This window comes from Pygoscelis adeliae, unplaced genomic scaffold (assembly GCF_000699105.1).
Source record: "Pygoscelis adeliae isolate BGI_AS28 unplaced genomic scaffold, ASM69910v1 Scaffold71, whole genome shotgun sequence".
Classification (NCBI taxonomy): domain Eukaryota; kingdom Metazoa; phylum Chordata; class Aves; order Sphenisciformes; family Spheniscidae; genus Pygoscelis; species Pygoscelis adeliae.
Window position 1 is genome coordinate 3826233 of NW_008824356.1, and position 23872 is coordinate 3850104.

The window sequence follows — 23872 nt, forward strand, 5'->3', positions numbered from 1 at the left end:
TGGTGTCAAGTGTTTGGGCAATGAAAACATTAATGTAGCTTGATAATCAAGGAATAATGAATGCAAGCTATCTGAATTTATGATGAGGTTGCAAGAAAGAAGAGAACAGCCATCTGTTTCTTTTTACAAAAAACTGAAGAGAATAATCTTGCTGAAATGGCTAGATAATCCTAGGTCTTGAATTTTTTTTTCCGTTTGTCTGTGTGGAAAGAATCTGATTTTAAGGCTCAGAACCCCTAGTAAGAACTTCTTCTGTCAGTTGTGTAACCCTCAACTTACATGAACTTCTTTGTAGTTTATGTTCTCAGAGGAATCCTTTAAGGCTTCTTCACTGTAAATTACTTGCATGTTTTTGGCTGAATAATGTGCTGACTAAAGGTTTAAAATGACCTTTCTTCAAAACCCAGTAAAGAAATGTTTTTTTAAAAGTAAGTATGTCCAGCTTCTTTATTCCGTGTGTTGTATATCATTATAAATGATGACAAGATTGAGGAAAGAGAATGATCTATTTATTCAAACGCATATTTTAAAAAAAAAAAAAAAGCTGAACTATTTCATTCGTTGAACAAGAACAGCAATGACAGAGCTTTCATTACAGGTGATCTGACAATTCTGCCTGTGCTTAAAGTTGTCCTGCACCTCTCTTCAGAAGACTTTTTTTTTTTTCTTTGAGTTTTCCATTGTTTGTAACTTTAACATTTTAGGTGAAGGTTTTTTTTTTTTCACAGCAGGCATTTCCTTACTACTAGGTGAAGATGACTTTTTTTCGGTAAGTTTCAGCTGAGAGAAGGTTTTGGATATTTTCCAAACTAGTGTTAAAGGATAAATATATTGTTTTCCACAATGTAAATAAAAATATTGCAGCAGTTTCATTGGGAAGCTGGTATAGTCATGTTTTGCATTGCTTTCTTAAAATTTGGCAGGGAAATCGATCCGCTGTCAGAAATGCCTTTGATAATGTAACCAATGGTCTAAACTTCTTGAACTTTAGCTAATGCCTCTTTTTTCTTTTTCTTTTTCTTTTTTTTTTTGTTGTTTGTTTGTAGTTTCTCTTCCCAGCTGCCTGGTACTGATTTGGAGTCAATGGCGACTCCACTTTAATCTTGTACCTTCCTTTGTTGGTGCAAGAAAAGGAAGCAGTGCAACAACTCCATGGTGCTGAATGTTTGCAGGTTTAGCCTCTTCGATTTTTAGCTTCCATTTAAATTCTGGACATTCTCAACAGACTTAATTTCACTGACTTGTCTCTGGTTCTCATTGAGTTCTGGCCCACCTCAGAATATCTGATTCTTCTCTGATGGTCCAAGACGATTTCTGGATGTGTAGCTTGCTCATTTAAATTGTACTGGCCTTCAGGTTTCTTTGATATTGCAGTAAATTTGAGGGAAGCATCTGGATTAAGTTTCTAAAAACACTAGCCTACTAATCATACCTAAATAAGCAACAGCACGTGATAGGACATGTTATATATCATACATGTTAAGCATGTTGTAAAGCACACAGCCAATGCATAGGTGCTGAAAACACCCTGAAATGTTGTTAGAGTGTAACAAACATAGAATCATAGAATCGTTTAGGTTGGAAAAGACCTTTAAGACCATCGAGTCCGACCGTAAACCTAGCACTGCCAAGTCCACCACTAAACCATGTCCCTACGCACCACATCTACACGTCTTTTAAATGAGGGATGGTGACTTAACCACTTCCCTGGGCAGCCTGTTCCAATCCTTGATAACCCTTTCAGTGAAGAAATTTTTCCTAACATCCAATCTAAACCTCCCCTGGCACAGTTTGAGGCCGTTTCCTCTTGTCCTGTCACTTGTTACCTGGGAGAAGAGACCAACACCCACCTCGCTACAGCCTCCTTTCAGGTAGTTGTAGAGAGCGATGAGGTCTCCCCTCAGCCTCCTTTTCTCCAGGCTAAACAACCCCAGTTCCCTCAGCTGCTCCTCATAAGACTTGTTCTCCAGACCCTTCACCAGATTTGTTGCTCTTTGGACACATATCCTGAAGTGTGCCATTCCTCTGTAACTCCCTCCACTTCTCTCTCACAAGGATGAAGTTGCTACTCATAGTCAATGAAGGCGCTATGTACTGGATCTAGTTGCTAGATTTAAAAAAAATCAGAAGTTGAGGAGAGACTATATGTTTATTGAGTCAAAAAGTATGTCTGTGTTCACACCTGAGCAACGCTATATGTTCCAATGCTCTTCCTGCTGTGCGAGCATAGTTTAGGGAGCAATTATGCTTTTAGTTAAAGGATAGCTTTCTCTTCAGATAGTCATCTAGGAAAATGACAGCTTAGTTAATTCTCTTAAAAAGAACAAAACTGGCTGATCTGGAGTCAGCGTTTTATTTCTCTGCTCTTTTTAGCTTGTGAAATTTCAGGTGACGTGATTCTCTTCAGCAGCTAAAGTGTACGCTGTTGAATTTCAGTGGATAAATAATTTGGGGTAGATCCAGTGCTCTGGATGTGTTGGTTTATGGCAGCAGTGGAGGTGCATTTGTGTTTTCATGCTGTTCAAAACAGACTGACAGATACGTAACCGGTGCGGCTGTGTTTCCCTGCGAGATACCGATGGGCCCCTCTCAGTCCCCACGCACAGGACTGGGTCTTGAAAGGTTGGCACGTTTCTGACAGGCCTCTACATGTTCAGCGTTTGTGATAGTTCTTGGTGGGGTTCCAATATCTACACTGTTTGTAGCCTCTATGCTTTTTATTTTCAGTACATTTGCTGTCGGGAAAAACGGCGCTATTTGAAGGTACTTTGAGAAATGTGAGTTGGCTGGATAAACTGAGTTTCTCTGCTTCAAGTGTGGTTTGTTGCTGCCTTTTCTTCGCTAAGTCCCTGTTCGATCTTCCTTCTTTCTGTGAAGGCAGACGAACAATTAAATTGGAATGCTTTTGGCAGGAGAAATATCATTTCTGCTTAATGCTATTACTTATACTAGTGGGGTATGAATCTGGCACTAAGTTACTGCTTCTCATTTTTATGGGCCTATAATGTTCTGTGATTTTATTTTTGCTTTTATGATAAAATCTAGGCTAGATTTGTGGTAAAAGAAATTATGATTTGGGGATTTGGGAATTTCAAGATATTGAATATACTATACAGTGAATTTTGCAAACGTAAGCACTGTAGACTCAAATGTTTCTTGAGTCATTTCCATGGTTAGCTTTGGAGCTCTTTAGTCACAGTGACTTTTTCTTAAGTTGAGGGGGCAGGGGGAGGGATTTTGTGGGGATTGAGGCAAATGCTTTCGGAAAGGCAGGTGAAATATCTGTATCAGTGGTCCAGTTTTGGTTTACTGAAGGATGGTGTACAAACCAGCATTCGACATTTGGTCTAATGCCATGTCATTCAGTCATGTAGCAAACTGGAAAAAATGGGGTGCTCAAGACAAGTAGTGCTCAAAATGCTGGGCTGATGCTGCTGTTGCACTGTTTCCTCCCTGTTGGCATTCTGCCTGTCTGCCACATGGGTTGTCTTTGGTTATGCCTCACTGCTGGTTTTTTGTTGTTTGTGTTTTTTTTCCCCCCTCTGTGCTACTGTCCTACCCTGTAAAGCAGAAAGCAACCCAGAATTTAGTGTATTGTAGGAATGCTAGTTCTGGTGGTTTTGTTTTATTGCGATCCTTAGAATAACAAAATAGGTAGGCAGGAAGTGACCTGTGAATATCAGCCAGTTCACAGCTCTGCTCAGAATGGGGCCATCTCCAAAGTTAGATCAGGTTGCTATATCCAAGTGAGTTTTGCACATCCCCAGCAATGGAGATTCTGTAACCTCTCTGAGCAACTTGTTCAGTGACCTTCCGCACTGTGAAAAATCTCTTACCCATAACTCTCAGAGTTTTCTGTTTTACAACTTGTCTCCAAGAGAAGAATGTCTGTCTTCTCTATATTTGCTCACAAGGCAGCTAAAACACAGTAAAATCCCCCTTTAGCCTTCTCTCCTTAAAACCAACTCAACTGTTTCAAATTCCTTGTAAGTCATGTGCTGCAGACCCCTAATCATCTTGATGGCTGTCTGCTGGACTTGCTTCAGGATATCCGTAAGAGGGTCAGACTGGATACAGCACTTCAGATATGGTCTCACAAGTGCCAAATAGAGGGGATTAATCATTTCCCTTTGTCTGCTGGCTATGATCCTGTCAACAGAGCATAATATGCAGGTAGCCATCACTGCCATGAGGATGTAGTGCTGATTCTACTAAAATATTCTATTAAATATTCTTTTGGCTCCAGATAAGACAACAGCTAGTTTAAAATATACGTATTTATCCTTATCCTTAAAGGCTATGGAAATCACAATCTGGTTGCAAACTGTTTAGAAATGGAGATCTGGTTGCCTACGTGATATATAATAATTGAGTTATAAGACCAGTGAAGTGTTTACAACAAAGCTGAAGGATGGCTAAATGAATTGGTTGTTTCACACTTGACCAAAGCATATCATAGTTTCATTATGAGAGTGAAAATCATGTTAATGGTAGTGTCACAGAAGAAAGCTGCTTCACAGAATTCACACCAAGATGAGAAAAGCTGGGAAAAAAGGAGACACAGTCTTTGACAAGATCCTCTGCAGTTTTCTTTACATTTCAAAGAGGTGGTGGGCAGGGGGAGAAGGAAAAGGCATGTATTGTGAAAGAGAAGACAAAACTAAGGAAAAAGAAAAGAAAAGGACGACAAAGGACAGCTAAAAACTGGGAAAGAAGGGGACAGAGCAGGCTGAAGATTGTTTAATAAATAAAATACAAACAAAGATTGTTATTTTGGTTGTTATTGGGGGAGAGAGAATATAACAGAGGGGAGAAGAGATATGGGGCTGTTGGTGATCTAATATGCCCATAAAACAGTTCCTGGTATGCGTAAAGAGAAAATTGAGCCTTGAAGACACTGAACTAATAGCAGAAATTAGGGAGAAAAAATAAAGAGAAAAGTACATGTCCTTTATCCAATTAAATTTAATTCAGGAATAGGTATAACCTATTGTAAATGAGTTGAAACTGCATTTTTATGCCTTCTTTCTTGCCTTTGTCAAAAGCATCACATAGAGAATGAGCGCTCTTTGACTTAGTGTATGCCATCGTTAAAAGCATCAGATGCAAATTCTTTAGTGAGAATGTGAAGAAGCTGCTGCAGCAACAGAGTAAAAATGCATGAGCCCTGGTTATTGGTGTCTTTTCTGATTTATGCAGGTTAGTTGGAACCAACTGCAAATGTCTCATCTCCTTTTGGGCCAAGAATCAGTAGGGGAGAAAAGCCAGGGATTATTATGTGACTCTGCCCTCTGGGAAAATGTTTTTATCAAGCTTCCAGATAATGCAGTTACTTCTATAAACCAAAACCTTGAAGTCTTTGTAGCAGTGCTGGAGTTCTAAATTTGAAGTACTACTCATGCTGCATTCATCCACTTACGGGGTTAATCCACTTGCCTATGTTTTATATTCTTTTAAAAAGAAACAATATTTTGCATGAACTACTTGTATTTAAAAGCATATAGAAGTAATAGAATACAATAAAATAAGTAACTCTGTAATCAATTATCAAAGTATGTTTCATTTCACAGCTTTTAAGTATCTAACAGATGGGTGTTTTTCCACATTTGAAGGGGCTATTTCAGTTATTCTTTGACTAGTATTTTTATAACAGCCCAAAGCTAATTTTAACTTATTTGGGGTTGTCTTAGATTTCTGATTTGCCATTGTCATGGTTTAACCCCAGCCAGCAACTAAGCTCGCTCACTTCCCCCCAGGGGGATGGGGGAGAGAATCAGAAGAGTAAAAGTGAGAAAACTCGTGGATTGAGATGAAGACAGTTTAATAGGTAAAGCAAAAGCCGTGCACACAAGCAAAGCAAAACAAGGAATTCATTCCCTACTTCCCATCGGCAGGCGGGTGTTCAGCCATCTCCAGGAAAGCAGGGCTCCATCATGCGTAACGGTTACTTGGGAAGACAAGCATCATCACTCCAAATGTTGCCCCCTTCTTTCTTTTTCCCCCAGCTTTATACACTGAGCATGATGTCATATGGTGTGGAATATCCTTTTGGTCAGTTGGGGCCAGCTGTCCCGGCTGTGTCCCCTCCCACCTTCTTGTGCACCCCCAGCCTACTCGCTGGTGGGGTGGTGTGAGAGGCAGAAAACGCCTTGACTGTGTGTAAGCACTGCTCAGCAATAATGAAAACATCCCTGTGTTATCAACGCTGTTTCCAGCACAAATCCAAAACATAGCCCATACTAGCTACTAGGATGAAAATTAACTCTATCCCAGCCAAAACCAGGATAGCTGTAAAGTTTCTTTAAGGTAGTGAGGAAGTGTGACTTTTGTGGAGGAGTGTATCATTGCATCAAAACTTGGCATCCACCTAGGCCAAGAAAACTATGTTTGTTCTCTAGGGAAATGCTTCTAGAAGGTAGCTGGTTTTTATGTAGTTTACCCTCCTAAATTAAGTTTTTTAGTTTAGCTTGGCCTGCGACAAAACGTTTCAGGATATTTCAGGAGATCCTGGTAATCTAATTAATCTTATGAAAATAATACTAAAATTCGTTCTTTATTTCCCTATCCATAAAGTATATATGGTGTTCCCTCCCTTTCATAGCTCCATCCCTGCACTATCAGTGGCAACTGTCAACTGCATCATTAAGGGGGACAGAGACTGGCTCGCTGCCGTTCCAAGGGGTGGTGGGAACTGGTGTCTTGTTCCACCAGAGGCAGAGCAGGTGGCCCTCCTTGTGGAAAAACTCTCCCAAGACCTGAGGACTTTTTGTGAAGAAGAAGTGAATTCGGTCGACACCAGCAAGCGTTTGCTTCGTGTCACAGCGGCTAAGGCCGTGATTCAGTAGTTGTCTTCAAAACATGTCAGGGCAAAACCAAGGAACAGGGGTTTGCAGTCATCGGAGCTCTATGTGGAAGGGTCTCAACACAACAGCCTTTTGGTTCATGGGGAAGGGGAGTGAGTAACTGAACTCCAGCTTAGAAGAAGGACTTCCCAATCTCCTGCCCAGGGAGGGAAAGCACTGGCAGCTACAGCAGACTGTCACTAATCTAAATACCTTGGGTCAACATCACTGGTCAGATGGTTGAAAGTTGGTGTTACTGTGGGGTGCTCCCTTGTGTAATATATATTCTGCAGACAGTCTGGAGGTTTTTTTCTTCTTAAAGTGGAAATACCACCACAGCTGTAATAAAAGTTCTTCAGAACTGCACAAGTAAAGCACTGTATTCTTCCTACCTTGCAGATGTATGTTATTTTTATATATATCTTGTTTTTCTTTAATTCCTATTAAGTGTTTGTGTTGATGAGTAATTAGAACCGGGACTGGAATGCCATCCTTTTGAATAAGCCATAATTTTGTTTAGATTTTTTTTCTCCTAAAATCCATTCATGTTTCAAGGTATTGGAAGGCAAAATATTTTTATGGCCATTTTTGCAGAACATATCTCTGAATGAATGAAGAAGTAGTAATTCTAGTTAGCACTATATAAAAAAAAAAAGTGAAGGCAGTGCAATGAGCTTAGTTTTCCATTTTTATCTGTCATAGATGTAACTAATTCAAACATACAAGCATGGGAAGAAGTTGGCAGTTTGAAACTGTGACTGCATGAGTCTCGTGGGATAATGTTAAAATTTCCTGTGTGCTTCGGTTTGACATTCTTTAGAAAAGGGTTGTTTTCGCTGAAGTATAATCAATTAAAAGTTAATGCTGTTTTTCACTGGGCACCCATGCTACGCTAGAATGTTCATGTATTTCATGTGTATGCTTATGTAATTAAGCATCCACTAATTTCTTTCTCTTTGGGAAATATTTCTGCAAATCAAGTCAATAAATGAAGAGTTAAGATCATATCATCAGTTGTTTAAGGTAAGCATAAGGACAGACATTATTATTATTTTAAATTCTTAATCCCTTGTTCTGTGAAGTATTGATGTTTTCATTGGAGTTAAAATATGTTGCATGTTTACAGAAAGTCTGAAATCTCAATATGTGGTCCTATATTTTAATTATTTGAATCATTAGAACCTCTAATTTTTTGCTTAATGGTATACAAATGTACCATTGAATCTGTTTTTTAAGGTTTTTTCCAGTTTAATGTCTGAATCCAAATTCATAAAGAGTTGGAAAAATGAGATGTCTGAGCTATAGGATTCACAGGGATTTTATATGAAGCCTATTTAATCAGGATAACACTGTTATTAATATTCATAAAGTCAGCTGGAACACAAATGACAGACTATGGAGCCTAAAATTTTTTACTTGTGAATTTATTAAAAGCAGCTTAAAAAATTAATGGAATTTAAGTAAAGTTGGCGAAAATGAAAATCTTATGTTAGCAGAAAAAATCTTTATTAGAACTTTCTCTAAGACCATCTTGCATTGATATCTTTGACAGATTTCATTGGTACTTAAAGAAGAAAGATGCATGAATGGTCATTTAAAAGGATTTAAACACATTGGCACATTAATTTTTACATGAATAATAAGTAGTTTCCAAAAGCAATTAACTTACAGTGTACAAGATTTGAATAGAAAAATAGGACTGTGACATCAAAGGGCAAAGCAAATGTGCTGTACATTTTAAACTTTTCATAATACGACTTCTTAAAATGATTTATTTCATTTCCACAATAGGTAAAGTAACAGTGAAGGTATTTGTGTACAGCTTGGGTTTGTTTTGAAATACACAGAGATCTGGAACAAAGAAATATTTTGATGCCAAAGTGCTATTGGTAAAGAACAATTTCAGGCTCTTACAGTGATCAGGTGCTTTTGAATCGAGCTTTTTTACAGTCAATTTCTGTGTGTGGAAAATAGTCATATACTGACCACAGCATATGATTTTTCGCCCATGCTGCTATATGCAGCACTGGGAAGCATTTGTTATTTCTGTAGAAGGCAAAATAGGTAGATCTGGGATTTCTTTCATTAGTAGGAAGATGCTGGTTAATTTATATTCATATCCGTAGGTGGTTTTTTTACTTAAATATTTAGTGTGAATTTTACGTGACTATTGCATATTATAGTCAACAGATTGGGACAATTTTTTTTTTAGCTTTCTATGCACGCTGTTCAAGTAGTAGTCTTAACACGAACGCAGATTGAATAAATAGGTAGTGAGTAAGGAAATTAGTATTTAAAATTAACTCCAGATTTTGGGTTGCAGTTTCATTTTGCGTTTTCCCTTTTGTCTCGGTCTGCCAGTATATTTTAATCTCCAGCTTTAATTTCTTTTGATTAATAATTTGACAGATTGATTATTAACAGATTGTCTTCAAATGAAAGTAAAGAACAGCTTTTTAATAATTGTATTTAATTTTTCTGATGATTCCTTCTGGGAAAATCTTTATGGCCGGCTTCTGATTGTTGATGCGGTGAAGTTTAACACTGTCTGAATAATGATGGTTCAATAAGTTTTGGTTCTAAAAATACCTTATGTTCGAAGTACCTACTGTAAAGGTACATCTTGAATGGTATGTAAGTGTTGTGCATAAGTTAGATACCTATTGCAGCGTTTGTGTTCAGAACAACCGATTTACATACTTAGTGTATGGAATATTTTGTCATTCTATTTACTAACATTTTCATTTCTAATAATAGGGAAAGTATACTGCAAACCCTAGGGAGCCCCAAAAGGTCTTTCTGTTTGACTTTGATCGATAGGTTGCCTTAATCTGATATCAACAATATTTTTATTTTCTGTATGTGTAAACCAGAAAATTCCTATTAATTAGCAGGACATATTTCACCTATGAAGACAAAGTCTGTAAAATGAGCCTCTTGACTTCTGTCTCGTTATTCCCGTGCTATAGTCTATTCTTTCCAGGAGAGGGCAGCATTTTCCTGCATCAGGTACATGAAGGCACATGCCCTGCTTAGACTGTCAATGTTTCTTGTAATTACTCCCAGTATATTTGTTGCTTGCTTATGAATTAACTTGCATTTATGGAACTAAATCATTCCAATCATTTAATTACACCTGAGGAGCTGAACTATAATTGCTTGCTTCCAACTAGGATCTGATATGGCTTGAGCAGTATTAATTTGGTGTTTACTTTTCTGAGTGCTAAAAGCATTAAAATGATTGTGCAATGGGATTACATTTTACTAATTGCTGGCATTCATTAGCTGGGTAAATGGCGAGGAAGAATGACTGTATATTGTGGAGGGATAAAATTATGGTTTTAAATAGTATATTACTAGGCGCATTAAGGCCCTAAGACATGTTTTAAAATACTCCAGAGGTTATTAAATACTGTATTTTCTTCATGTCTTGCTATATGAATATCTTATTAAAATACTGCAATTATTATGAACCTTTTTGTGCAATATGACATTTTTGTGCAATATGTAGTGAAATGGCTTCATTGACAGAAACCTATTTCTTGATATTAATAACCTTCTATATTTTCAGCTAATCCAAAAGTAAATGAGGAACTTAGGAAAAGATTGCCAACTCCAAACCAACACAGTTACACAGAATTGAAAAAGAAGCGTACAGCTTCATTTGAGGGACTCCTGTAAGGAACTCAGTGTTCTGCAATATGAGGTGAAGTTGTTATTTTTTGTTAAGACCTAAGCACATCAAATCATACACATTTTTTTTTTCTCGTACACATTTATAGTTAACAACAAATATGAGCTAAATATGTATTTCTTTAATGCTTAATGTAAATGTTAGTGTTGAGTCTTAAGTGTTTGCACAATTACTTTACTTTTTTATAATCTCAAAGATAAAAATTAAAACATCTGCCTTTTTGGTGTTGTATAGGAAAAGAATTTCTTCTGCTGCTTTATTAGTTAGAACATATGTCTTGGTATAATATGCTTGAATTTTAAAATGTGTACTTAATTTTTTTTTTTTTTTAACTCTTACATTTATCAGTACAATGACAACTCTCTGGGTATTTTCATGATCCAGCCACTACCTCTTCAAGGCATATTTTGTATCTTTTTAATAAATGTAGAAAAAACATAGGAGAGAAAACATACAAAATAAGCACAACTACATAGTTAAAGATGAAAAACTGTCCTTTGTACAACACATTTTGAAAGAGGTGCTTGAGTGAATAATAAAATTTGTGGTAAGCTTACTATATTAGCAAGATTACTAATTTATTTAGATTTCCTTGAGATATAGAATATAGTTGAATTTTTAACATATAAGAGAGCGTATATTTTAATACTCAGAATGTTACCTGATAAGCATAACGTTTTACTGTAGGTCTTATTTTTGAGTATTGAGGGTTGTTTCTTGAAGATCTTTGATTATATGTAATACTGCAACTGTGTAATTAACTGTAGAGTCTGAAGCAATATGTATGCAAATATTAGGATGGATTATGTAGCTGTTTAGAAAAGCGTGCAAATTCAGGGTTGGAGTGGTCATGGGCCACTTTACCTGTATTTTATCCAGGAAATTTAAGCAGGAGAAAGAATGTTATAAAGTGAAGCACATACCACCATCCGTAATAATTACCAAAGTGAGCAATCTCATTGCATCTGGCAGGACCACTCAGCGTGATTTGGGCTGTGCTCAGTAGCATGTACTTCCAAGACCAGACTCTAGAACAAGAAGAGAAACTAAGAAATTTTTCAACATGCAATAGAAAGCTGAACCAAACCATTATAAAAATTAGATGTGTGAAGAAAAAATATTTTACTGAGAAATATAATTTAGCACTGACTGTTAAAGTACACAGGCTTTATTGTCCTATTATAAATATTTTTAGATCATTTGTCTTGTAAATTTTCTGTCAAATGACGGCAAAGTATAGGTGTGTTATATTGTTTCAAGTTTATTTATCTAGAGTTTGCTTTATTTTAGCTCTAAAATTGTCAAGGGAAAACTGGACTCAGTGCCAGATCAAACAAGTTCAGAAGAACAAATGGAGAACTGGTCAAAAGGTAAGGACTTTTAAGATCTTAATAAGGAACCTCAGGTGTTGTACCAGTGCTAGGCAGTGACTGGAATGTATTTGTTCTTGCCGATATATGACTGACTTTGGAAGAAAAAAAAACCCCACAACCACACACTGCCTCTTAAAAGTATTTGGGGTAACAGGAGAGCAGCTAAGGAATGTAAATCATCAGCTTTATTTTTATTTTCTGGGTTATTGAAAATGTTTATGTATAACTTTGAGAAGTCTTATTTAAATTCTTAGTCTGTACATTGCACTTTACTTTCCAACCTTTTTTCCTTAATGGGTTAACAACAAATCTGAAGTTTGTCTTAAAGTAACTTTCTTGGCTATTCACGCCTGGCTAGAGTATGATTAAGCCATCTACTAATATTAACGAGTTTCTCATTATTACCTCAACCAAATCTAGACAGTAAGGTAGGCTTGGAGGTAGAGGGGACCTTGGTTAATTTGGAACTTCCATGGTTCATGGAGTTTTCATCTTCATCAGGATGGAAGGATCTTTTTGTATTTGGATGACCAAAATTTTGCTCTCGGATACATTCTTCTATGTTTCATAGCATAAACTTAAAAAAAAAAAAAAAGAAAGAAAGGAAAAAAAGAAGCACTGAGTTTGAGAGCACGTAACTGACTGACTGACTTTACAGCAGAGAATTGTCAGAAAGTGGCTTGTGACTAGATAATAATGTGTAGATTGAAGAAAGGGAAAGACACAGGAAGCAGACCTTCAGTACATCATAAAAGGGTGGATTTTTTTCCAGTGGGTATGTGTAGGTTAAAAAAAAAATGGAATAGGTGTGTCAACTTCAAAGATGCCTCCTATATCAGAGCCTGATAGCATCTTGTGTATTTCCTTTTTTTGAATTTTATACTACGTATTCATTCTCAAAAGATAATAAATGTCAAGTTTCTCATGAGGGGTCTGTTGTTTAGAAGAAAGAAGAAATACTCCGTCTTGGAGATGATGCATTTCTTACATATGTAAAGGAATTTCTATCTATATTATTGTGTAAAATAAACTACTTGTAGACCCCTTTTAATTCATGGAATTTTGAGCTATTACTGAGTGAAGTTAAAAATGTTTTTGAATCATATACTCTGAAAACAAAAAAAGTCATGGTGGAGTAACTTAGTGGAGAATTGTATTCTGACAACTTATACTTTAAATATGTAATGGCTTAATGAGATTTAGTATTTTTAGACCTTTAGGGGTCAGCATACCCTAAGAATGGTTCAAAAGGTTAACCTTTCCAAAGTAGACAAGTGGATACCATAAACTGATTCTCTGTGAAGTATTTTCTGTCTAATTGCAAGAAATGGCGTTCTGCTGCTGCTCACAGGTACTTTAAAAACTGGGTAGTTACTGAGTTTCATGTGCATTATTTTTCTGACGCATTAAGTTAATGTTTTGTGCTGTTTAGAAAGCTATTTCTTCCAAGCTAACACTTAACGTATTTGTTATATAGACAAAAGTAAAATTGATAGACTTTTTTTAGATCAATCATTAATAAGTCACGTAATTCTTTATGCTTTTTCTCCTAGGGAAGTTAAAAAAAGGGATTATGGGTAAATCTTATGTCATCATACTAGTTTGGATGAGGAATTTTTTTTTCTTAGAATTTTATTTAGGTATTAACAATTAAATTACGTTTTGGGTATTAACAATTAAATTACATTTTCTTATCATAAAGCTAATAGATAAATTACAGCAACATAATGTTCAATATTTACCCTTGGTAGACATTCTGGTGCATTTTCTCATTGAACTACTTAAATCAAAGCAACTTTTAATCTTCTGTTTAAACGTCTACGTTGAAGTGTGCACCATTTTGTGTTCCACTTGCTTTGTCATCTGTGATATCTTTCCTTTTTGCAGCTGGTATTGTACTGTATCTAGTTGTTCCTTGCTTGTAACTTGGAAGTTTAAAATCTGTTTTTAGGATAACCCTATAATGATTTATTCAAATATTATTTTTTTAATAACACACCAAAATGTTGGAGATTAAATTATTTGTCAAAAAACAAGGATGGTAAAGCACAACTGAGATTAAATTCACCTGACTAGATGAAAATTCAGTCAAGCAATGAGAATTTAAAAAAAACAGCAAAAATGTTAGGTGCATAGAAGTGGTAGGTTTATGGCGGTTATGTGGGATAATATGTAACCTGTTAATAGATGTTATAAAATAAAATACTTGAAAGAAAGGTAGGGTTTAAGAAGAGTATTTCTGAAGTGTTTGATAGTTGAGATTTTCTTTTTAACTTTCCGTGTCGTTTGGAATACAATATGCCTGTCTGGATTGAAGACATTTGTCTGTCTCTGTTCTGGTATATCAGGAAGATTAAAGAACAGTCTATGTGCAAGGCTTATTATTTTGAGTTTGTATCTAATTTAAATGTACTGTTTATCTCTACAGCACCTAGTTTTTAATAGGACGATAGTGACTTTTTTAATGTCTCTCTAAGAATACTTGAGAGAATGTATCAGACCAGGCAGCAGACCAGTGAAGACTGTGTAATTTCCAAATGAAAAATATTCAGGATCCAAGCTAGAAAGCCTAGGATGGTAGTCCATTATAAAAATAAATTTATATTGGCAAATAAGTGCATATCTTTGAATTGCAGTGGCGGGGGTGGGAGGGAAGCACACTGCACCTGGGTAGAGTTGTTACTTTAGCAGGGTTTACATGCATGATGAAAACTGCACAAAGTCTAATACTGTGAAAACACAAGACGGAACCTGAAATTGGGTGCTTTTCATACTTACATATACATTCAGGACTCGATATGTCAATTTTCCAAAAGAGTTAGCAGGATAGGAAAGTGGTGAGTGTGCATATAGTGGAGTTAAATTTGTGTCTCATTTGACTCGTATCATACTGTGTTTGAATGGGTGCAGCTATACTTGTTCTGTATGATATAGTCTTTCACTATTGATGTTTTTGCTTGTGTCATATTTCTGAGCATCTACGATTTTTAAGGACAGGGCAGAAATTAGGTGAAGTCTTAGAATATCAGGCACTGTTTGGTCTGTTTTGACAACAAAATTATAATTTTGCTGACTCCAAAATGAAAAGCATTGTGTAATTATTGTTTGGAATTCCCTAAAACAAGGTAATAGGTTGATTATTTTAATAGCAAAGTGCTTTGCTTCCTTAAAAGGTGGTTATTATATTTTTCAAGCATAGAAACAAATATATTTCTAAACCACTATTTAAAGCACATACTGAAAAGTAAGTCAATGAACCAGTTTCACCTGTAAGAATTTGATGTCAACTCCTAGTTATGATCCATATAGACACTTTCACTGTAACTTGTTATCCTTCAAAAGAATGTTTGTGCGGCTTGTAAATATTTCAGAATTGCATGTCTGGAAACTGTAGTTCAGAGGAGACTCTAACTTTAAAGAAATGTGATAATGTAGATTGGAACAGAACTGCAGAATCAGCTTGTGCAGGGAAATTTGAAAAGTAGGTGTTTTATCTGGCGGTGAGCTGTTGTTTTCCAGTCTTGCTCCCTTCAGGAAAAATAGAAGGAAAAACAGATATGCAAACCTAATGAACAAGTTATGTATATACAGCTGCTCAGACACATGTGCATGTGATAAGCTTACGTGTAGACAATTGTCTTAATTGCGTTGTGTGTTTGTGCATGCATTGGTCTTGCATGAATGTATGGTGCTTACTGTCAAGAATCTGGCCACAGCTTTCTTTGTATTGTCATGGTCATGACATGTATATGTCAGTGTATTGCTTACAAAACTGTTTTTTTAGTTCTTTTGCTCTGTAGTGAATATTTGGGAAATAAAACCTCTCTAGAAATATTTTTGCATTTATTTACTCCCATTTATAAATTCCATTAATTGTCAGCCATCCCTTTTGCATTCATGGTAATTGAGGCAATGTACAGTCATGCATAGGTTAAGTAAAATGAATCATCTTTGTTTGCTAACTTCCTAGAAATGAAACTCCTGTTCCTCACCATGTATTTGTAGACTATCTTATTAGAAGTAGTAAGTTTTTCTAGTTGTGTAATGATTTTAATGTACTTTTTTGTGGGTTTGGTTTTGTAATAGTAATGACAAGGACTTTTTGTCTGGAATTACTATTGTGTGACTTTAACACACACACACTAACGCACATATACACACACAAAGATGAAGGGATAAAGAAAGCTGTGAGAGTAATGTGGTGGTGTAAAGATTTTTCAGACGCTAGTTGTGTCAAAAAGCAACTAATTGTAAAGGTGCTGCTTCCCCTTTCTCCAGAATACATCCATTACAGGTGTAAACACTCTGAAGGAAATCTGAAGCCCTTCTTTGAAGGCTGTAGTAGAGGCAGAATAAACCATACTTTTCATATCGAAGTCTGTTTCTTCTTTTACATGCCTCAACAGGAGATACTGTGAGACTGTTCTTCCTCTCCTTCCCTCTTTTAGCAATAAGGAATGCTGTTTACCTGGGAAAGAAAGAAGACCTGGATATTGCATGGGTGTGTATGCAGAAGAATCTACGTGATATGCAGAGAGGCAGAGTCCTCTTCACGCACGTGGCTCAATTGATTAGTGTCTTCCATGTGTGCTGTGCTTTCAGCATCAAACTTGCTGTGTGCTAGCTGTCAGAGATCCCTTTGCAAAGTGGCAAGGGTAGTTACAGGTTTCTCTGCACAGTATAGGAGGTAGAAGAGAGCTTGAGAGAATGATCCTGCATGAGTCAACCATAGGAAGAGTGGCTAGTAACTGAGCAACACTAAGTATGGAAAATAAAGAAAACATCTTGCATGGAAAAAGAGGGAATAGTGTGCCGTGACTAACAAGATAAAAAGGAGCTAATGAAAACTGAAAAATCATCAAATACTGTCTGGTCTTTCCTGTAAATATAATCACTCTTTCATGTGTATAAATTCTCATGTCTCCTTTTTCCATCCCATTTCTTTCCTTGTACATTTTGAGTGGTTAAATACAGTGCATTTCTGGCCAGGCTGCATGCAGAAAGACTCCTCATCAGAAGCACAATTAAGTATCTGGTATCTGCCTGACTCACTGGAGTGTGGTGAATATGGTTTTGTTAGACCCTTCACAGTACGCTGAAAATGTGTAGTGCCTTATCTGCACTGAGTATTGCAAGCAGTAAAGATGGAGAGAATGCCCACCTTGAAGTATTGCACTTTGAATCTCTTAAGTGTTTAAAGTATGAGTGCAGCTAACTTCAGAATGCCTTGAAATGTGCTTCAGGGAGAGCAGCACTTATTACCACAGTAATTTTTATGTAGTGCTTTGGAAGGAGCTTTAGAAGACCTAGCACAAGTGCAAGAGGAACTTGGTTATTTTCTTCTGTAGAAACCTTCACTGCTTCTAGTTTAATAACAACTAGAATGAAGCTTAAGTTCAGAGCAAAGACATAACAAAAAAATTCATTACAAAAAGGTTCTCCAGGGCATGTATTGGAGACTCTTATCTGAGAGTTCACCTGCATCTTTAGTAGACCATTTACTCAGAGTAAAGGGTGCGTGGGTAAGGTGTCTTACTGGCACTTTATGCAGTGACCTTTCTTTTATGTCGGACACTTACAATGACAATATTTTTCTTCACTTCTAAAGCTGTAGTTTTCTGGGATTTTGTTTAGAACTCTAATTCAGCAAAGCCTTAGTTGTTTGTTTGCGGTAGGGGAGGTTGAGTACATTTGGATAAGAGAATTTTCACTATAATTAATGGGCATCAGGAAACATGACCCTGCCTAGATAAAAGGGAGTTCTGGATCATTAAGATTTAGATAATGAAAGGGGTTATATGTGAAAAGCAATTGTCTGGTATGACAATAGCAAAAGAAAAATGGGATGGGAGCGTTTACTTTGTTTTTAGCTGGTTTAGAAAACATAAACACAGCATGCTTAGTAAAACTCTAGCAGACACTATGTTTGGAAATTATGTAATAACTCCATATAGGCTGTAATGATATCCTGAAACCCTGTATTTAAACTAACCTGAATTACAATGAGAGATAAACAGAATATTTACCCATCCCTTATGAGCTGCTGCTGATATGTAAATTTATTCTTCTACTTTGCACAAATATACTTTTGAGCTACTGCTTAAACACTTCAAGGTCCTTAGCCAAACAGTTTTAATGATGCCTCCAATATTATGAAAGTGTGACATTTGATGAATGCCTCGTATAGTTGTGATATCGGGGAAAGTGTAAACAAAAAACGCACATCAAGTCATCGTGCAACACCTAGATAATTTATAATTTTACTGTTTATATCCATCTTGACATTTTTTATCTGCCAAAGGCAGGTTTCATTTGGAATCTTAATCTGAGATTTATTTGGTGGATCTGGAAATCATAGCTGGAGTTCCCACAGGAAATGGTCCATCTACCAACAGATTAAATGGCAGTCCTGCAGTTGTTAAGGGAGCTCTGCATTTAACACACATGCATACTCATTCAGTCAGCACTGTGGAGAAAAATTAAAGTAGTAACCCAGGTTTAGGAACAATGTAGCTAAAAAGTCCCATATTTGCTGAATGACAAAGGGTTATATAGCAGCATTTCATTTTATTATTCGTGCTTGAATTTCTTGTTTGCTTTGTTGAGTCTGCTGACGAATACTAATAAATGCCTGCAACAATCCAGACGAGAGATGCCTGGCAACAAAGCTATGCGGTGGACCTCCCTGATCTTCTCCAGTTCACAACCTGACCTTTTGAAAAATTGGCTGGGCTAAGCTGCAGAATTTGGGTGTAATGGTTATTGTTAACTCCAGCTTTAGGATTTATTAATTTGTGTGATCAAGACTTACCTATACTTCAAAGTTTCAAAAGACCAAACACAATCATCCATCCATTAGAACTAACATTGTGTTTCAGTGAATCCCACTTAGTATCTGCCTAGAGATTCTGCTGTTTTGATGCATTTGGAATATAAAAATGCTTTTTCAAGTGTGAGACCAATCCAATGAAAATCTGGTGTCTTCTCAGAGACTAATATTTTAAAATAACAATGTGTTAATGAATTGCAAACGGAGAGTGGAATGCCAAAGGAAATGTCTGATATTTACACATTAATAAATGCATCACGATTAACTGCAGTGAATACCAAAATAATGATTGGCTGCATATTTTAAAGACTTAGAAGCGTTTTTTCTGTTTTAAATATTCACCAGTTTGTACACAATTGCTGTTTAAATGCAAAATAGAAGGGCAAAAGACTTAGTGAGAGAGACAGGCAAGGGAAACATGATTACTAAAATAATCAGAATCCTCGGAGAATTGTAAAAAATTGCCTTTGCCAGAATAACTCCAACTGTTCTTAATCTCCTTCTCAATTTATTTCTTTATGAAGGGTGTTGCCAGGGTTCCACACAAGTACAGGTGAATAAAGAAGCATTCAAAGTAACACAGATGTCCCCCTGCTTAAATTGCTAACACAGAATGAATTCACTGTTCTCTTTAGATTCCTTTAAGGAATAAAAAAATGAACCATTAAACTTCTGAGTTTTGTCTGTATTTTAGCAGACAAAATATTTTCAAGCCTCTCTTTTTTTGTGCATGTATGTGTCATGGGATATAGAGCAAACGAAGACATTAATGCAAAATATAACTTAGGTTATTCTTACTTCATTTGCAGAAAACTTTCTCAATAAAGTTCCAATAAGAATATGTTGTTCTCTTTAATCATGATTTTGGACAACTTAACTGCTCAGCTGTAGCCAGAGATCAAGCATTTGAATTGCATTGTTCTGTTAACCTGACTGACTTCTAAAACAGTTTTAATTGTTCGGAAGTTTTCTGTATTAGAACGGTAGTCAATGTAAAAAAAAAATAAAATTATTTCATTTCTTCTCCCTACTACTGAAATTACAGGAAGTTTGTATATACTGTACACTGCACGTCTGACTTCTAATATAGAAATACTATAGTCTGTCACGTGAATGAAAATTATCATCATAAAGGAGTGTGGAAGGGTACCAATCTAGTTACCTGAAATTTCTCTTCATTTCTTGATTGTGTAAATGTTACTTTATCATTCATGAGTAAAAATTGTATTTTTTTCTTGAAGTCCAATTGAAATGAGTTGCTAAAGCCTCTCTGACAGAAGAGAGAAGAATTTGAGGTCTCTGAGGAGGAAACAGGAGCAGGAAGGGCTGCTAGTGAGGTAGCACAGGCTCCCAAGATACAGCATGGATAGAGCGCCTTGGACTTCTGCGGTTTTACTTCTGCCATGGCTTGCTCAATGACCTCAATCCAGTTACTTCATTATTGTGTGCCTCAATCTTGATGGCTTTAAAATGACTATCACAGTGCTTATGCATCCCGTATAAAATATCTGTGAGAGTTTCCAGAAAACATTGTTTTCAAGGCTTATTTCAGTGAACCTCTGTCATTTGTTTCTTAAAATAAGAGCAGATATCCTAGCTCAGTGTAAAATCCGTGACCTTTCTGAGTAAGAGTTACTTAAAAGTAAGTTGATAGTCCTCATTCTTCTGAGTTGACCCATGGTGCTCTCAGCAGGGCCCACAGTTATGTATCGTTGGGGCACTGAGTGTACAATGCATCTACGTGGTGATTTCCTCTTTGTTACTGCCAAGGGCTTGGCTGGTTATGTGTGGCATTTTGGCTGGGCAGAGCACTGAGAAATAAAAGGAATTAGCTTTGTATTACAAAACTACTCTGAGCTCAGTCTTCACTTGTTATCAGGTTCCTGTGACTGCCATTCTGCTGTGCTACAGAAGTGAGTTAGTGAGATCTTAAGAGTCCTACTGAATAATCATCTTAAAGTTTGCCCAGTTTTCTTTAAACATTAGAAAAAGTGTGTCATGAAGGGACAACCATTTGCTGTTAGTTGCAGGTTATTGGTTCTCAGTATACTACACTGCACTGAAGGGGCCTAAATCATTGCTAACATAAGTAAATCTGTAGTAAGTCCAAAGAGGAGTAAAGCTGCACCTTTTTCTTGTTTATTTGTTTTGGAGAAAATGTATATTGACCTTGTACTTTTTGTACAGACCTTTTTTAATTATTTTCCAGAAACAGGAATTACTTTCTTCTTCAAAATGAAGTGCAGCATCTTTTCTTGGGATTAACTCTGAAAACTTGTTTGCAGATTGTGGGAAAGATAAAATAGCGAGGAAAAAGTCGAAAATAATGAACACCCTTTGAGATATGCATGTAAATCATGTATGTTGCATCTGTGTCAACTCAAATACAAATGAAAAAGGAAATAACAGGCATTCTGAAAATGCATAAAACCTAAACCAACTCTTTTCTTTCCACTTATGCCAGGCAATGGGATCAGATTTCTTCCAGCAGCATCATTTTCTTTCTTTGCATATTTATGCCTATAAAATCCTTTAATTTTGGTTTCCCATTCATTTTCAGGATTTATGCATTTTAATCATTCAGTAAGGGGTGAACTGTTGAGCAATCTTTCACAGTCATTTTGTTTGGTAGAAGTTCCAGTAGTTATACAGCCAAGTGAATGAATGTTTGTCTTTGACAAAAAGGCTGGCTCATCATTTTCAGCTCATGAAGGAATATTTGGCCATAGTACTAATTTCATTTGCATAGCTTGAAAAGTTAGTGGCTATCAGGTTCAAGTTTTCTGTTAGACTTAAATATTTAATTTCTATTTATTTATTATATATATCTAAGAATTCAAGTCCAGTGGCATTAAATATTATGAACTTAAGACAATTCCATAATCCATTTTTCACATGAAGCTGTTAGAAATTGCTTTTTATTAATGCAGCAACTGTCTTGTCCTAACAGCTTGTTAGAACACTTGCAGGTGTGTGTGTGTTGTCATACACACATGCCCAAAAATTATCTTTTCAGAAATGTTTGTAATATTGTTAATGTACAAAAAATCTAGATAATTTGAAAGTCAATAATAAAGTGTAGCAATTAGTCTAGTGAAAATAGAAAGAAGGTGAAGTTCTCGAGTACTGCTCTCACACTTGACAGTTATTGCAGCGAGTTGAGGTAGATGTGTGGTTTGCAGGTAGGGACAAGAGCAAGTATTTTTAAACTATAGTAATGTGTCCTTTTATTCCAGTGGGAATAGGTTAGTTTGGTATAGGGGTGGGGTGGCTCTTTGCTTTGATAGTTTTGTTGAATAGTGAATCTTCCCTCTTGGTGTTTGAAATTCAAAGTTTTTGGTATTGTACAAATGGAAAAAAACCCCGCAGAAATTGAAGCTGCGTTGTTGTTTAGACTGAGGAAAAAAAATATATGATTAACAGTAAATTAGAGTTGGTCAATCACTGAATTTTCGGGGCCTTTTAGTAATTGAGGTTGCAGTTAGTTCCTCAAATGTAGCACAATGTTTTGTTCTGCATTTTTTCCAAATGTTTTTAATCTGGCAGTGTCATGTAGGAAGAGTAAGCTACTGAGTTTGCAGTCAGCTTTGCTCACCCTCCCAGAGTGTGTATGTTTCATTCTCTTCCTTCCTGGTTTTGCTCTTTTTCCTCTTCTGCCTCTTATTGCCATCCCTCTAGGGGTTCATTCATGCAGTCTTTTGCAGGCAGATGAGGACATGCTTTGTCTGTGCTACAGACCAGCTTAAAACAAATACTAGGAAGCTATAGGTAGCAAGCGGTAAGTACTATTACACTCGAAGCTGGTTTGGAGCACCAACAAGGGCTTCCGATGTCCCCATAATCATCTGCAGGCAGATCTGTAGCCAGCCGTGTATTTTGCAATGCTGTGTGCGTGTTCCATTGGGTTTTGTTTGTTTTCCTTTATTGTTACTCCTCAGAGATCCCCTGCAAACCTCTGAGCTGATCAGCACGGTTTGGCATGTTGGGGTGCTGAAAGACTGCAAACAGGGGGAAGGAGGTGCCCATCCAGCTTCTGCTGGATGACGGGACTGCTGAATATGCTGAGTGGTGCAGAAGGGAAGCTACTGCCTCCTTAGCCTTCCAGGTGAATCTGCACCTTCTGTGCACTTACATCTTCAACACTTCTTTCCATATTATCAGTGTCGGTACAGGATTCTCTAATGCTGTGCTTTCCCTGATCTCGGTGCCAATCCCCCACTTTTAAGAAGAAGCTATGAGAAATAGTGGCTGCCTGCAAAATGTGTTAGGTTCAATGTTTTTACCTGACTTTTTAACTGCTCCCAGCGTAACAACGTTAAATTCTGTTCTGCCTTTACTATTTCAAGCCATGACAGCATTATCTGCCCCTTACATCCTTCACAATCAATTGCCAGCTTTAATTCTAGTGTCTTTATATTCCTTCTTCCTAACATTTGCCTTTCTTTCCCTCAATGTGAACGAGCTCTTCATTGAAGATAAATACATACAGAAGATCAGCTGTTCAGCTTCTCCCTATAGTGAAATATTAATCTGGGCTACTGAACTTGTTCTATTTTATGTGGAAAATAAGTTGTTTAGTATACTCAAGAACCAGAATCAATGGTAGTGATACCACTTAATGAAATCTGCAGCATTTTTTCCACAGCTTGCAAGGCTGTTTTACCCTTTCTCTGATGTTCCTTGTGCAGCCTGATTATTGCAAATGCTACTTACTCCCCAGTGTGTGTCTGCAGCATTGGTAATTAGTGCACAATACAATTTGCAGGAGGAATGAGGAAAAGCACTGAAGTGCATTGATTAATATTGCTACTTAGTTTACAGCAAGACAAGAAGCTACCATGTACCAAGGCCTAAATTACTTGTGTGGGGGTCATGGGCTATATGGAGAATAAAGTGTTTTTAAAAATAAAAAAATCGCTATGCCCATTGATCTGACAGTGTTCAAAATGTCTTCCCCGAAGCATTCTACAGACAGATTTAGCATGTTGACCAAAAAAATGCATTACAGCTTTATTAAACAAGTAAAAACCTCTAACCTTAATGCCCTTGGGCAGAGTGCTTCCACTTGTGAGTGGAGGAGGCTGCCATCATCTTCTCTTCTACAAAGCCAGTAGGGAAAAAAAACAGATCCTCT

General features: G+C 36.6%; 1 protein-coding gene across 1 annotated transcript in view; it reads left to right on the forward strand.

Annotated features, from left to right (window-relative positions):
• The first annotated feature begins 9804 nt into the window (after positions 1–9804).
• MIPOL1 (mirror-image polydactyly 1) overlaps positions 9805–23872 on the forward strand; it is a 161358-nt gene continuing 147290 nt past the window's right edge. Inside the window, exons 1-3 of the mRNA XM_009319375.1 lie at positions 9805–9851; positions 10414–10548; positions 11827–11906. Of these exons, the coding sequence (XP_009317650.1) occupies positions 10544–10548; positions 11827–11906 (85 nt within the window). The 5' untranslated portion in view covers positions 9805–9851; positions 10414–10543. The remainder of the gene's footprint in view (positions 9852–10413; positions 10549–11826; positions 11907–23872) is intronic.